General features: G+C 37.6%; 1 protein-coding gene across 4 annotated transcripts in view; it reads left to right on the forward strand.

Moving 5' to 3' along the window:
* Nucleotides 1-13560, forward strand: part of PRCP (prolylcarboxypeptidase) — a 76347-nt gene that overhangs the window by 54858 nt on the left and 7929 nt on the right. For all 4 annotated transcript variants that reach the window (XM_045038678.1, XM_045038679.1, XM_003992681.6 and 1 more), the window contains 4 exons: nucleotides 257-414; nucleotides 986-1158; nucleotides 11738-11902; nucleotides 12620-12807. In XM_045038678.1, the coding sequence (XP_044894613.1) occupies nucleotides 257-414; nucleotides 986-1158; nucleotides 11738-11902; nucleotides 12620-12807 (684 nt within the window). The remainder of the gene's footprint in view (nucleotides 1-256; nucleotides 415-985; nucleotides 1159-11737; nucleotides 11903-12619; nucleotides 12808-13560) is intronic.

The raw sequence follows: 13560 nt of genomic DNA on the forward strand, positions 1-13560 counted from the left end.
TTTTTTCATGTGTTGGTTGGCCATCTGGATGTCTTCTTTGGAGAAGTGGCTATTCATTGGACATGAGCACTTCTTAATACTGTCACAGCATACTTAGATATTTGTTTCTGTTGTACTGAGATTTCTGGTTTTTATCTCATTAACAGCTGTTATTTTTCTCACCATTTTTGTTCAATGTCCGTTTCAATTTTAAAACTTGAATTTGATGAGTTACATTTTTTTTCTGTTTGCCTTTATTATTTTCCTTCCAATTTAGAGCTCTTGCAGCCTCTGCCCCCATCTGGCATTTTGGTAATCTGGTACCTTGTGGTGTATTTATGAAGATCGTAACTGAAGATTTTAGGAAAAGTGGCCCAAATTGTTCAGAGACCATCCACAATTCCTGGGGTGCTATTACTCGACTCGCAAGAACAGGTAAGCTTTAATTAATAGAATAAAATCATGGAGTGTTTTACCTTTCACTTGTTAAATTCAACATTTGCTTGTTTTTATTTTTAAGTATAACATACAGAAAAGTACATAAATCAAAATACATCACTTGATGAATTTTCATGGAGTGAAACATAACCAATATGGTATATTAGTATAATAATCATCCACTGTAATCAAGAACATAGTACTATGTTTTGTATCTGCTGTCTTTTGATCAACACTATGTTTGTCAGATACTTCTGTTTGTTTTATTTCATTGTGGTTTATGCATTCTGATTGCTCTCTAATGTTCCATTTGTTTATTTATTTACTTATTTCAAAAGTATCTTTGAAACAGGAAATAATTCAAATAAATTCTGGCACACCCCATGAAGATAGACAACTTGTTTATCATGGGATTTTCCAGTTGCTTTAAAAATATTTTATTGAATGTTGAAAAAGCATACTTGGAGAAATGGTATAGAAGATTGAATTTTCTAAAATACCAAGTGATCAGTAAAGCCTTCTGTCAAGTAGTGCTTTTTATATTCCAACAATGTGATTCTGTTTTCAGGCAGTGGCTTGCATTGGCTTTCTGAAGCCCTTCACTTATGTACCCCATTAAGAAATTCGCAGGATGTTCAGCATTTGAAAGGCTGGATCTCTGAAACCTGGATAAATCTGGCAATGGTGGACTACCCTTACGAGTCTAACTTTTTACAGCCTTTGCCTGCTTGGCCTATCAAGGTAATAGGAAAATATCCTTTCGTTACTTTTTTTTACTTAAGTTTACTTATTTATTTTGAGAAGGGAGAGGGGCAGAGAGATAGGGTGAGAGAGAATCCCAAGCAGGCTCCATGCTGTCAGCATTGAGCCCAACATGGGGCTTGATCTCATGAACCGTGAGATCATGACCTGAGCCAAAATCAAAAGTCAGATGCTTAAGGGACTTGAGCCATCAGGCCCCTCTCCTTCATCACTTTTAATATGAACTTTTCTCTCTCTTTTTGTTTTGTTTTTTAAACTGGTGCTTTCTGTGACTTTTAGCATCAGAGGAATTTCCAATGACAACAGGGCTCTGAGTATGACCAACCTGGGCAGAAATTCTGGCTTCTGTCACTTTCTGGTTACTCAACCTTGGACACCTTACCTAATGTTTGTAAACATCAGTTTCCTCTGATTTGAATAAAGGAGATAAATGTATAGATTATAGAGTTGTATGATTTAGAGCTAAGACCGGTAGTTGCTGCTAATGGAACGATTACTGTGTGCCAAGTCCTGTGCTGTACACTTTGCATGCACAATTTACTCCATCTTTGTCATACATCTGAGACACATAGACCTATGTCATATATGGTTAGTGCTTAATAAAAGGCAACTGCTATCATAGTGTTATGACTCAGTCAACTGCTAATGTGTTCTAAGTGCTCGACATATCATAAAGGAGTGATCCCCATGCAGCAGGGTGGAGTGGAAGGAGTACTGACTCTGGATCTTTGATCCAGAACCACCATATACAAGCTGTGTGATCTTGGGCAAGGCTGTCTTCTTCCTGAGCCTCCCTGTCTTCCTCTGCAAAGTGAGGTAATGATACTTACATTCTCCATAGGGTTGTGCTGAGGATCAAATAAAATATTAGACATGAAAGTACTGTGGAAACTGCAAAGATACATCACACCATAAATTTTAAAGTTCTTTTCATGACAAAATTCTTTATTGTGTATTCATCCTCTTTTAAGCATTTCTTTGTAAAGAATATTCTTATTAGTTTTAAAATTAAAGTTTGGCTAACTTGATGGTTAAGTTTAGAGAATATAATTGATTCTACAGGTAGAATGAGTGCTGGAAATATAAATAGACTTGGTCAGATGAAAACCAGTTTTCAAAAGCACTTTGAACTTAACAGTCCCTTTGAACTATTTAAAAAAATTTTTTTCTTAATGTTTATATTTTAGAGAAAGAGAGAGAGACAGAGAGAGAGAGAGAGACAGAGAGAGAGTGTGAGCAGGGGAGGGGCAGAGAGAGAGGGAGACAGAATCCATAGCAGGCTCCAGGCTCTGAGCTGTCAGCCCAGAGCCCGATGTGGAGCTTGAACTCATGAACTGTGAGCTGAAGTCAAGACGCTTAACTGACTGAGCCACCCAGGTGCCCCATAAGTCCCTTTGAACTATTAAATGAACATTTTACTTAAAACTTTGTAACCCAAATAGAACAAGGTCATTTGCTATTAGAGATCCTATTCTTCATCTAAAAACTAGAATGAGAAGTGGATGTCTTGCACATAGCAGGCCAGAGGTAAATTTGTATTGAATTCAATTGAATTTAGACAATACAGAGTTATTTAAAAGATCAGATCTCTCTCATGGTAAGAAAACCTGGATCAAAATAATGAGAAAAAAACTAAATTTGAGCCAGTTAGCCTCCATACATGTCTTTGTGCTAATAATGCCTTATCTCTCTTATTTTACTATTTACAGAACACTTTCATATATGCTGTCCCATATAATCCCCACAAAAATACTCTGGGAAAAAGAGGTACAATGGAGTGGAAATTTAAGCTCAGTCAAGAAATGGGGAAAGCACAATTTGAACTTGGGTCTACCATTGTTCAGAGCCTCTGATCTTTTACCATATCGCACTGGATTAGGAGAGGTTTTGGCTGGATTTTGGGGTGGATCTCTAGCCACATTGTGACAACTATCAAATTTAACTATAGTCTGTTTACAAAGTGAAAATTAAGTTTGCATTTTTATGCCCATTTGAAGAACAAATGAGTTGTCACATGATAAGCTTATGGGAATCGGGCGCCTGGGTGGCTCAGTCAATTGAGTGTCCAACTCTTGATTTCGGCTCAGGTCATGATCTCACAGTTTATGAGTTCAAGCCCCGCGCTGGGCTCTGTACTGTCAGTGCGGAGCCTGCTTGGGATTCTTGCTGTCTCCCACTCTGCCCCTGTCCTGCTTGCACTCTATCACTCTCTCAAAATAAATACATAAATCAAAAACATACAGGGAATTCCCTTGGTATTTGGAACAGAAGTTGGCAAACTTTATTTGTAAACAGCTAATAATAAAAATTTTAGGTTTTATGGGCCATTTGGTCTCTGTCACAGTTGCTCTGTTCTGCAGGTGTGGCAGGAGAGTAGCCATAGGCAAATACAAGTAAATGAGGAAGACTATGCAATAATACTTTATTTATAAAATAAGCAGTAGCCTGGATTTGGCCTGGGGGTGTGCCAACCCCTGATTTAGAAAAAAGCCAGAGGAATACAGCTTTTTTGTATTCGTTTGTATTATGATTTGGAACAAGGACACTAACTTTGCTTTTCTCCCCTTTTCTTTAATGTTCCTTTTGAAAAATTTGCTGATGCATCTCACATGTAAATAAATATCCTATCCTTCCTCTCTCCTAAGTATTCATTAAAAATTCATTCATTCAAAATTAGTAGAGTATATCTCAAATATTCTGCCATTTATTTTTGATTTAGCACAGTCCTTTTATCTTCTGTATATATGCATTATAAAAGTTTATTTTTAAGGCAAGGTGATTTGTGTCTTTGCCCGACAATCAGGTTTTACTTCTTTTCTCCAGGACTACTTCTTGTTATTCTCTTCAGTCATTTCTTACTGGTTTCATCCTTTCTTTTGGCATATTAAGGAATTCTTGGTTGCTTATAATATATTTATGTTTCTGTTTCTTGCCTGCACCCAACCAAAAGAAATCTCTCATTGCCCCCTGCTTGAGAACTTTCCATTGCCTCTATTTCCAGTTTTATCCTATATGATTTCAAAGTTTTTCTACTACATGTCTCCCTCCCAAACTTTTAGCTTCAGATCACTTTCTTTCACTGTTCATTCTATTTCTCCTTTCTTGACCTCCTCTCTGTTCTCCCAACCCACTAATCCCAGGAACACTACCCAGTTGGGGACCGCTCTTTCACTTGGATAGTTCCATTTAACCATAACTCCTCCTCCCTCTGATACACTTCCTCCTTTTTAAAAGGCTGACAAACAGCCGTCCTTTTCTAAGTCTGTAACTTAGGCTTAGGATAGTGAGATAATGTGTAACAGTTGGGTTATGAAAAAAAGTAGGTGATTTCCAATTCTGCCTGGACCCTGTATGGTTCTGAAAGATCCAGAGGCAGTGATTGAATGCCTTTTCCGTGTCAACTCAAGTATCGTTCTTTTTAATTTGTTTGTGGGCTTTGCACACTCAGACTCCATTTGCTTTTGTTTACTGTTAACAGAAGCTGCAACATTCATGCAGAAATAATCATGGACTTGGCTGAGAGAGCACAAGGAAGAAGAGAAAAGGGAAATAGAAAACCTCTCTGTCATTTGACTGCTCTGTCAGCATAGAAACTACTAGGTCTCTTCTCAGCTTAAAGAACAGTTTTTAAGGATACTATAGCGGTTATTGATTTTGGAATAATTTTTTAGCTGATAACTCACCAAATCTTTTGGCTTGGCCTTCTGAGCATGCAGTTAGATGTAGTGAAATAATAAGACATAAAATGGAAAATCTCTTCCGTTTGTCTTGGTGTTTGATAATGTATGCGACCTCTCTGGGTGGTTTAAGCGGTTTAGGTGCATTCTATGAAAAGGGAGCTTTTAATGACAAAACTAATGTGATTATCTGTGAGTGTGAGAGGGGTATTGAAGCCGTAGAGAAAGAAAATCTGTTAGAAAAGCTGAATGTATCTGCTTAATCCTTTCTCTAATGTGGATGGGCCATACTTTCTGAGAGGAGGTTGGTCTTTTTTTTTTTTTAACCCATCTTTCCTTCTTTTAAAAAATTTTCTTTGCCCCCTTTTTATTTCTCTTATTCAGACGTTTATCCTTATAGGTAAGGGGACACATAAAGCTTTTAAACAAATCATTATCTTTACACTGTCTAGTGTATGTGGGATCAAAGGGGAGATTCTAAATATCTGGGTATAGAGCTAATTAGTTTGGTACTAAGATTGAAATGTTCTTTCACCGTGATTTCTACACTCTTTAAAACAAGAATTATTAAAATGGACTTCTAATGCTCTTTTTAAGTTTTTCCTGAATGTTCATCTTTGTTCTAGGAAATAGAAAGTGAATTAAGTCTATTTCATATGTTGATTTTTGAGCCTCATATGAATTACTCTACTGTTTTACAGTTTTCTTTTTTGTTGCATGATAAAAAAAAAGTTGTTTGGTTTTTACATTGCCACAGAATCCCTTTTATTTAAGTTTTTATGTAAAACAAACTTAGAAAAATATAAAGATAATCTAAGAATAAAAAAATTTGCGGAGCGTCTGGGTGGCTCAGTCGGTTGAGCATCCGACTTCGGCTCAGGTCATGATCTCGTAGTTTGTGAGTTCGAGCCCCGCATCAGGCTCTGTAGTGACAGCTCAGAGCCTGGAGCCTGCTTCGGATTCTGTGTCTCCCTCTCTCTGCCCCTTCCCCACTCATGCTCTGTCTCTCTCTGTCTCTCAAAGATGAATAAACGTTAAAACAATGTTTTTGCTTAACAAATTAAGCGTGAGACTACAGGTATATTTAGGCACTGTTTGTGTTGTTATTTTTCTCTTACACTACAGTTTTGAAGTTGAGTATGTGTAGTATTGGCAGTTACAAATGGAAGCTCCACAGCGAATCTTGCATTTGAATGCCAGCTCTGCCACTTTCTGGCTGTGTGACTGGGACAGGTTTCTTAACCTCTCTGTTCTTTAGTTTCCTCATCTGCAAAGTGGGGATAATAGTAATTGTAATTACTAGTAATTATTAGGGTCATTATGAGAATTTAATAGGACCCAGTGCTTAGTAAGCACTAAATTGATACTAATTATATAATAATAACAAGAGCTATTATTGTTGTATATAGTAACAAAGAGGCAGTGTTGTAGTAGGACTTTGTGGCCAAAGTGTGGGTTCAGAACTTATATTCAGAGTTTTAAAATTGTATATCTTTAGCCAGACCTCTCTGAGCTTGTTTTCTCCTCTGTGATATGGGGATGGTCATTATATGTTTTCCCCTGGGTCATCATAGGGAAAGTACCTGACCACAAGGAACCACAAGTTTGACTAGCAGCCTCAGTCCCAGTTGCTCTCATATCACTGAATTTATGACCTAAATAGAAATGCTATACCTTATATAGAAAGTGTTTGAAAGAAGCTAATTTGAGAGTGTCCACAAGATAAATAGGAAATATAGTACAGGGGCTACATGAGTGTTGAGTATTCTGAATGGAAGTGGTTGGCAGAGACTCTTTCCTTGTTATTACAGGCCCTCAATTAACAATCAACAGGCTAAGTACTTGTACTCCTCAATTGGCTAATAACTGCACATTATCAGGCTTAAGGTGAAGGGAGTATTAGATGAAGTTGAACCAAAGATGCTAATATCTAACTGTGTTTGACTTATGAACATGGCAACTTCATATGGTGCAACTTAACATTTAGAGAAGTTTTGTGCATCCTGTGGATCTTCTATAAAAGTGCATGATTATCTTTTTTTGAATAAACATGGGAATAGTGCTGAGGTTTTGCTAGTATAACTCCAGTAGTTTTTTGAAAACTTTATTCACTCTTTGCTACCATAATTGTTAAGGTAGTGTACAGAGATATGTAGAGATTGTGTTGTTTACACTAGAGAATGATGCTTGTACTCACAGAATTTTTCACTTAGAAAGGAACTTTAGAAGCACCTAAAATAATAAAATTCCCTTAGTAAATTTGTAAATATTTTACTAAAAAAAAATTGTAAACATTTTACAAAAAGAAGTTTTTTTAGGCCTTCTAGCTAATGTGCCACTAGGATTATAAATTGGTACTTTCTTTCTATAAGGCAGCTTGATGTAGCAAAAGCCTTAAAAATGTTTATTTCCTTTGAACTAATAACTCCTCTAAGAATTTATCTCAAGAAAACAGTTCAGGGTGTACGTAAAGATTTAGGCCCAAGGTTATTTATTGTAGCCTTATTTGTAGTACTGAAAGATTGGAAAAATGATACAAAGAAACAATTGTAGGATTGCCTCAACTTTTCCTCAACTCCCCATCCTGATTGCTCCCCTCTACATTTTCTCATGTTGGTGAGTGTCCTTTTTAAAGTGTGGTGCTCGGAACTGGACCCAGTGCTCCAAGGGAGCCCTGACCTTACAGAGGACAGTGGGCCCAGGAGTGCCCTTAATCTGGATATGGAATTTCTATTAGTAGACGCCAAGTTTCTGACCACGATGTTCCCTCTGAGTAACTGGCACTGCCGAAACCCAAGTATTGTCAGCCGGTGTCGGTCCCCAGCCATGCCTGTGTCTTTTAAGGAGTGACAGTAACTGCTGTTTGCAGAGATGGCTATTCATGGGGACTCCTTTTCTTTGCCTGACAGAGGCCCAGTGTTCTAGCTCTGAGAGGGGATCTGATGCCAGCATGTGAGTCACACTTACTTGCTACTGTTCTTTAACAGAGTTTTAGGCAACTTGTTTGTTGTTGCTCATCAGCGCTCCCTTTTCCTCCTGCCTGGCTTACATTGTCACCCTGCCTCATCTACTGTGCTGTGCTTGGACATAATGCTCTCCTATGCATTCCGCGGGTCCATTCCATACCTTTATGCTGCATTTGGAAACAGCTGAATCTACCGTTAGTGTCCACAGTCAGGAAGCAATGCTGACCAACTGTTGGCAATAAGTAGTTTAACAAATTCTGTGATTGGTTCTTGATTTCCATATTTTCTTGAGTGTTTCTTATTGGCATATTTCTTAGGGACATTTTCCAACAACTGTTAGGTATTTTTTGACTTACCATGAGTAAATGAAAGTTGTAGAAAAGTAAAACACTGTTTTGCCTTTTTTCTTCAGCTTTCATTTTCTTATTGCTTTAGGCTTAACAGGTTTGCGAAGCTCTGAGGTTAGCTCAGTACTGTTTCTTCACGTACACCTTTTCAGGTTTATCTTACTCTTATGACCTCGCTGTTACTTTTTAAAGGTATATCCAGGTTATCTGGACATCTTAATTTCTGACTTTTCTTTTTTTTTTTAATTTTTTTTTTTAACGTTTATTTATTTTTGAGACAGAGAGAGACAGAGCATGAACAGGGAAGGAGCAGAGAGAGAGGGAGACACAGAATCTGAAACAGGCTTCAGGCTCTGAGCAGTCAGCACAGAGCCCGACGCGGGGCTCTCCTGGAAGATTTCAAGTATTATTAATAGTAGTCACCAATATCTTCATTAGATCTCCAGAACTTATTCATCTTATAACTGAAGGTAGTTTATATCCTTTGACCAACATTTCTGCATTTACCCATCGCCCTTCCCCCAGCCCTTACCAACTGCCATTCTACCTTGGTTCTATGAGTTTGACTTTTTTAGATTCTACACATAACTGAGATCATACAATGTTTGTCTTTCTGTATCTGGCTTGTGTAATGTCTTCCAGTTTCATCCATATTCTCACAAATGGCAAGGCTTCTTTTTAAAGAGTGATTAATATTCCATTTCATTTATATACATCTCACATTTTCCTTATTCATTCATCCATCAATGGACACTTAGGTTTCCTTATCTTGGCTATTGTGAATAATGGTGCAGTGAACATGGGGGTGTAGATATTTCTTTTAGATCCTAATTTCCTTTCATTTGAATATATGCCTAGAAGTGGAATTGCTGGATTTTATGGTAGTTTTATTTTTAATTTTTTGAGGAACCTCCATACTGTTTTCCACAATGTACCAATTTATATTCTCACCCATAGTGCACAAGGGTTCTGAGGAATTCCATGAAGATCCCTTATAGGCGCCTTATGAAGACCATGGTGGTGACCACCTGGTACACATTTCCGTATCACCTTTTTTTCCTTACCTTTTTCTGTCCCTGTTGTTTATCTTCTTTGGGATCACATTCCCAAATAAACTATAAGCATGTATGTTTTGGTCCCAGGCTCTTTTTTTTTTTTTTTTAATGTTTTAAAATGTATGTTTTTGAGAGAACGAGAGAATGAGAGAAAGAGCACAAGCAGGGGAGGCTCAGAGAGAGAGAGGGAGATACAGAATCTAAAGCATGCTCCAGGCTCTGAGCTGTCAGCACAGAGCCCAATGCAGGCTCAAACTCACAAACCGTGAGATCATGACCTGAGCCGAAGTCAGACGCTTCACCGACCGAGCCACCCAGGCGCCCCAATTTCTGACTTTTCTTACATTTGTTATTTCCAAAAACTTACTGGAAGTAGTGCACACTCTCTATCCCTTTTGGAAAGTCATGTTGTAGTTGAGCATGTTAAAGGCTCTGAGTATTCCCGCAGTCAAGTAAACTGTTCACATTTGCTGACACAATATTTCTTAAAATTACTTGACTCTGAAACCTTTTTTTCACAAAGTGCCATTCAACATTTCACAGAAATATTTTTGTGCTGAGTGCATTTGGAGAGAGACTTTGAATTTTCCTTATGATTCATTTCTGCAGTCTTTTCACATTTCCTCTTTTTTTAGAAAGGTGTTGCTGGAAACTGGTCCTAAACAGAACTAGGAGGAGAGGCTGGGTTTGCTTTCTGCTGTTCACTTCCTTTCTCAGTGCCTCCTTTTTGGGCATGTCCCCAGCCTGGGCCTTGTTGCTCCTGTTGCGTGGAGTCTCTCCCTGAAGTAGGGTAACTAGGCTCTTTCTTTCCTGGCTCCTTTTTCTCTCAGCTTGTCCCTCTCTCTTCCTGTCTCTTTTTTTAAAATCAGACTTGCCTGTTGTATACATCTTTTCCATATAAAATGAGAAAGGACCAAATCACTGACTTCATGATGCAAGCTGAGTGTGTTTCCCTTGCCATCGGGGCTATTTGCAGTTTTACAAAGGATGCTCCCTAAGCCGTGTAGCATAATGGATAAGATGCCTATTTCATAGCTAGAGAGATCTGGGTTATATCTAGATCTTAACATTTACTAGGCGGATGACCTCGAGTAAAGTGATTTAACATAAGATTCAGTTTCTTTTTGTAAAATAATGGACAATAATATATCTGATAGGATTGCTTGAGGATTATATAATACAATGGTTGTAAACCCAGAGCTCAGTAATAATCAGTAAGTGGTGGTATTATGCAGCTGTGAAACCATTGCCTGTGATTTTTCCCCAGTATTTTATTGTGAAAGATTTCAAACACAGAAATACTGAAATAATTGGACAGTGAACACCCATTAAAAATACCACCTAAATTCTATAAAAGTATTTTGCTAGATTTGATTTAGCACAGATATTTTTGGCTAGCCATCCCTCTATCCTTCATTCCATCTTATTTTTAAAATGCATTTCAGAATAAGTTGCAGACATCAGTATACTTCTCAGGGATACTTCACCTTTATCATCATTAATTAAAGTTCAGTATTTCTTTTTTTTTTTTTTTGAGATAAAATTTATATACAGTGAATTGCACAAATCGCAAGTGAACTGTTTGTTGTGTGACCCAGACTTCCATGAAGATCAGGATTATTTCCCTACCCCTGAAAGTTCCCCCATGCCTCTATCTAGTCATTCCTGCCCTCACTTCTGACCCCAAGTATTCTGTGATTTTTAGGTACTAGATTTCAGATGCTGATGATAGTCTAGTGGCAGGAATATTTGGAAGCTGGGTTGCTGCCTGATATATTTCTTATCACACCACAGATACTGGAGCTTGGTATAGTTTTTCCATAAGAAATTTTATAAATTTTACATTTTCACAAAAATGTATTTATTCATTCAGCTAGCATTTAGTTGTCAGATACCTTGCTGAGTGCTGAGGGGGATGTTGTGGAATCAAATGAGTACAGTACAGTGTTACAGGGGTTTTGATAGAAGCAAGTACAGGGTATAAGTAGAAACACAAAGGGAGTAGTGGTTTAGTTCTCCCCAACTTGAGGGCATAGCTAATGATGGCCTCATAGAGGAAGTGATACCTGAGCTAAGTATTATAGAAGGTGTATTGGTGTTTGCCAGACATTACTGGAGTGCGAGAGTGAGAAAAGGGTATTTTAGGGTGAACAAAGGCAAAGAGGAGAAAAAGACCCTGGTGTGTTGAGAATGGTTTTGCTAGGCTGGAACAAAGCGTGCAAAAAAGATGAGGCTACAGTGGTAGGTGTGGAATACTTTGCATACCATACAAATGCCTTTGGTTTATTTCTATAGCTTGGAGAGTAATTTAAATTTTACACTTGGAGAGTAATGGTTTATTCATTTATGAACAGGATTATACTCAAGAGATAGAAATTGTCAAGCAATGCTATTAGATGTTTAAGATTATTTTATAGGCAAATCACAGTCATATTTCTTCTTTATTTCATTAAAATTATGATTTTATAAATATATTCTGACTCTTCTTCTTTTATGTCTCTTTAAAATGACAGGTAGTGTGCAAGTATTTGAACAATCCCAGTTTATCTGATGCACAGCTGCTGGAGAATATTTTCCAAGCTCTGAATATATATTACAATTACTCAGGCCAGGCGAGATGCCTGAATATATCAGAGACAACAACTAGCAATCTGGGAACCCAGGGTTGGAGCTATCAGGTAAGCTTGCATAATTTCCTCAAGTGGAATTTCCCGCTGATATGGTTGTACTGTAAGATAGTTCACAAGATTTTGTCACTAACCTGGGTCCAAATCTGGGCTCCATTATCTTTTTTTCTTCCTTCCTTCCTTCCTTCCTTCCTTCCTTCCTTCCTTCCTTCCTTCATGTATTTAATCATCACCAAATATTTTCTGGGTACCCATGTGCCAGGCAACCTGCTAGACTCCAAAGATACAAAGATAAATACGGCATGATCTCACCTTTAAATATAGTTTGTTGAAAAAGATACTAATATTACAATATCTCTTGGTAAGTCCTATCAAAAGCAATGCTTCCTATCAAAAGGAAGCATTTTATGGATGAAGAAAAGAAGGAGAGTCTGACTTGACTCTCTGAGCTCCATCCCTTCACCTGCATGAGACTAATAATACTAATACTAATACTTTCCCTCCTGAGGGTTAAATATGATAATAGATGTGGAAGAAAGCAATTTACCGATGAAGAATATATAGCCCTAACTTTTGTTACTTCTCAGCTGAGCCTTTCCAGGAATAATGAGAGGTGGTATGATGTAGGTAAAGAGCAGGAGCTCTGAAGCCAGACCGCCTGAGGTCAAACTCTAGCTTTGCTGCTACCAGCAGAATAACTTTGGACAAGTTATTTAACTCTTTGTGCTTTATTTTGTCATTGGATTCTCTTTTGTTTTCCTTTTTTAGGCTTGCACAGAAATGGTCATGCCTTTTTGTACTAATGGTATCGATGACATGTTTGAGCCTCGCTCATGGAACTTTAGGGAGTATTCTGATGACTGTTTTAAACAGTGGGGTGTGAGACCAAGGCCCACCTGGATCACTACTGTGTATGGAGGCAGAAACATCAGTTCACACAGCAACATTGTTTTTAGGTGAGTTTTTACTGGTGCAGAGAAAAACTTTGGTTGATGAAGACATTTGTAGAATAGCTCAGAAGGTAGAACCAGAAAAATGCTGATAGTAAAACAATGTAGAATACAGGAGTGGTATCCATCATGTCTTTCTTTGAAAGACAGAGGATGCTGAGCAAGAGATACACTTGTATACTCTATTACAAACATGCTTAAAGGCTTAAAAACAGTAACAGCAACAAAACTTAAATATTTTATTTAAAAAAACTAGCACAAAATGAAGTATCATTTGCTGTTCTCAATTTGTACTGCCCTTGTTACTGTTATTATTAATTGATAGTAAATATTTTTCACTATTTTTTCAGCAAACACTTTTGAGGTGCCTACTGTGTTCTGTTTCAGGCACTATATGAGGCACTTTAAATAAATTGCCTAATTGAATCCTCCCAGCAGTCCTCTGAAGTAGTTGTTATAGTCTCTTTTTTACTTAGGAGGAAAGCGAAGGTCACTGAGTTCAGTCTCTTGCCAAACCTCATCCAGCTTTGTAATGGTTACTAAGTGGTAAACCAGATCTCAACCTTGGCCTGCCTGACTACAAAACCTGTGTTTGCTCCTCTATGTTACATTGCTTCTTTAGAAGGCATGTATTTGGTATTGGCTCACATCAGGGTTAATTGAGTAGACTCTATGTGTATGTGATTGTGATTTTAAAATTTCCATATTTTGGTTTGAACCTTAGCCTATCAGCTATTAAGAGAAAAACAAGTTACTTAA

The sequence above is a fragment of the Felis catus genome, chromosome D1 (genome assembly GCF_018350175.1).
Source record: "Felis catus isolate Fca126 chromosome D1, F.catus_Fca126_mat1.0, whole genome shotgun sequence".
NCBI lineage: Eukaryota > Metazoa > Chordata > Mammalia > Carnivora > Felidae > Felis > Felis catus.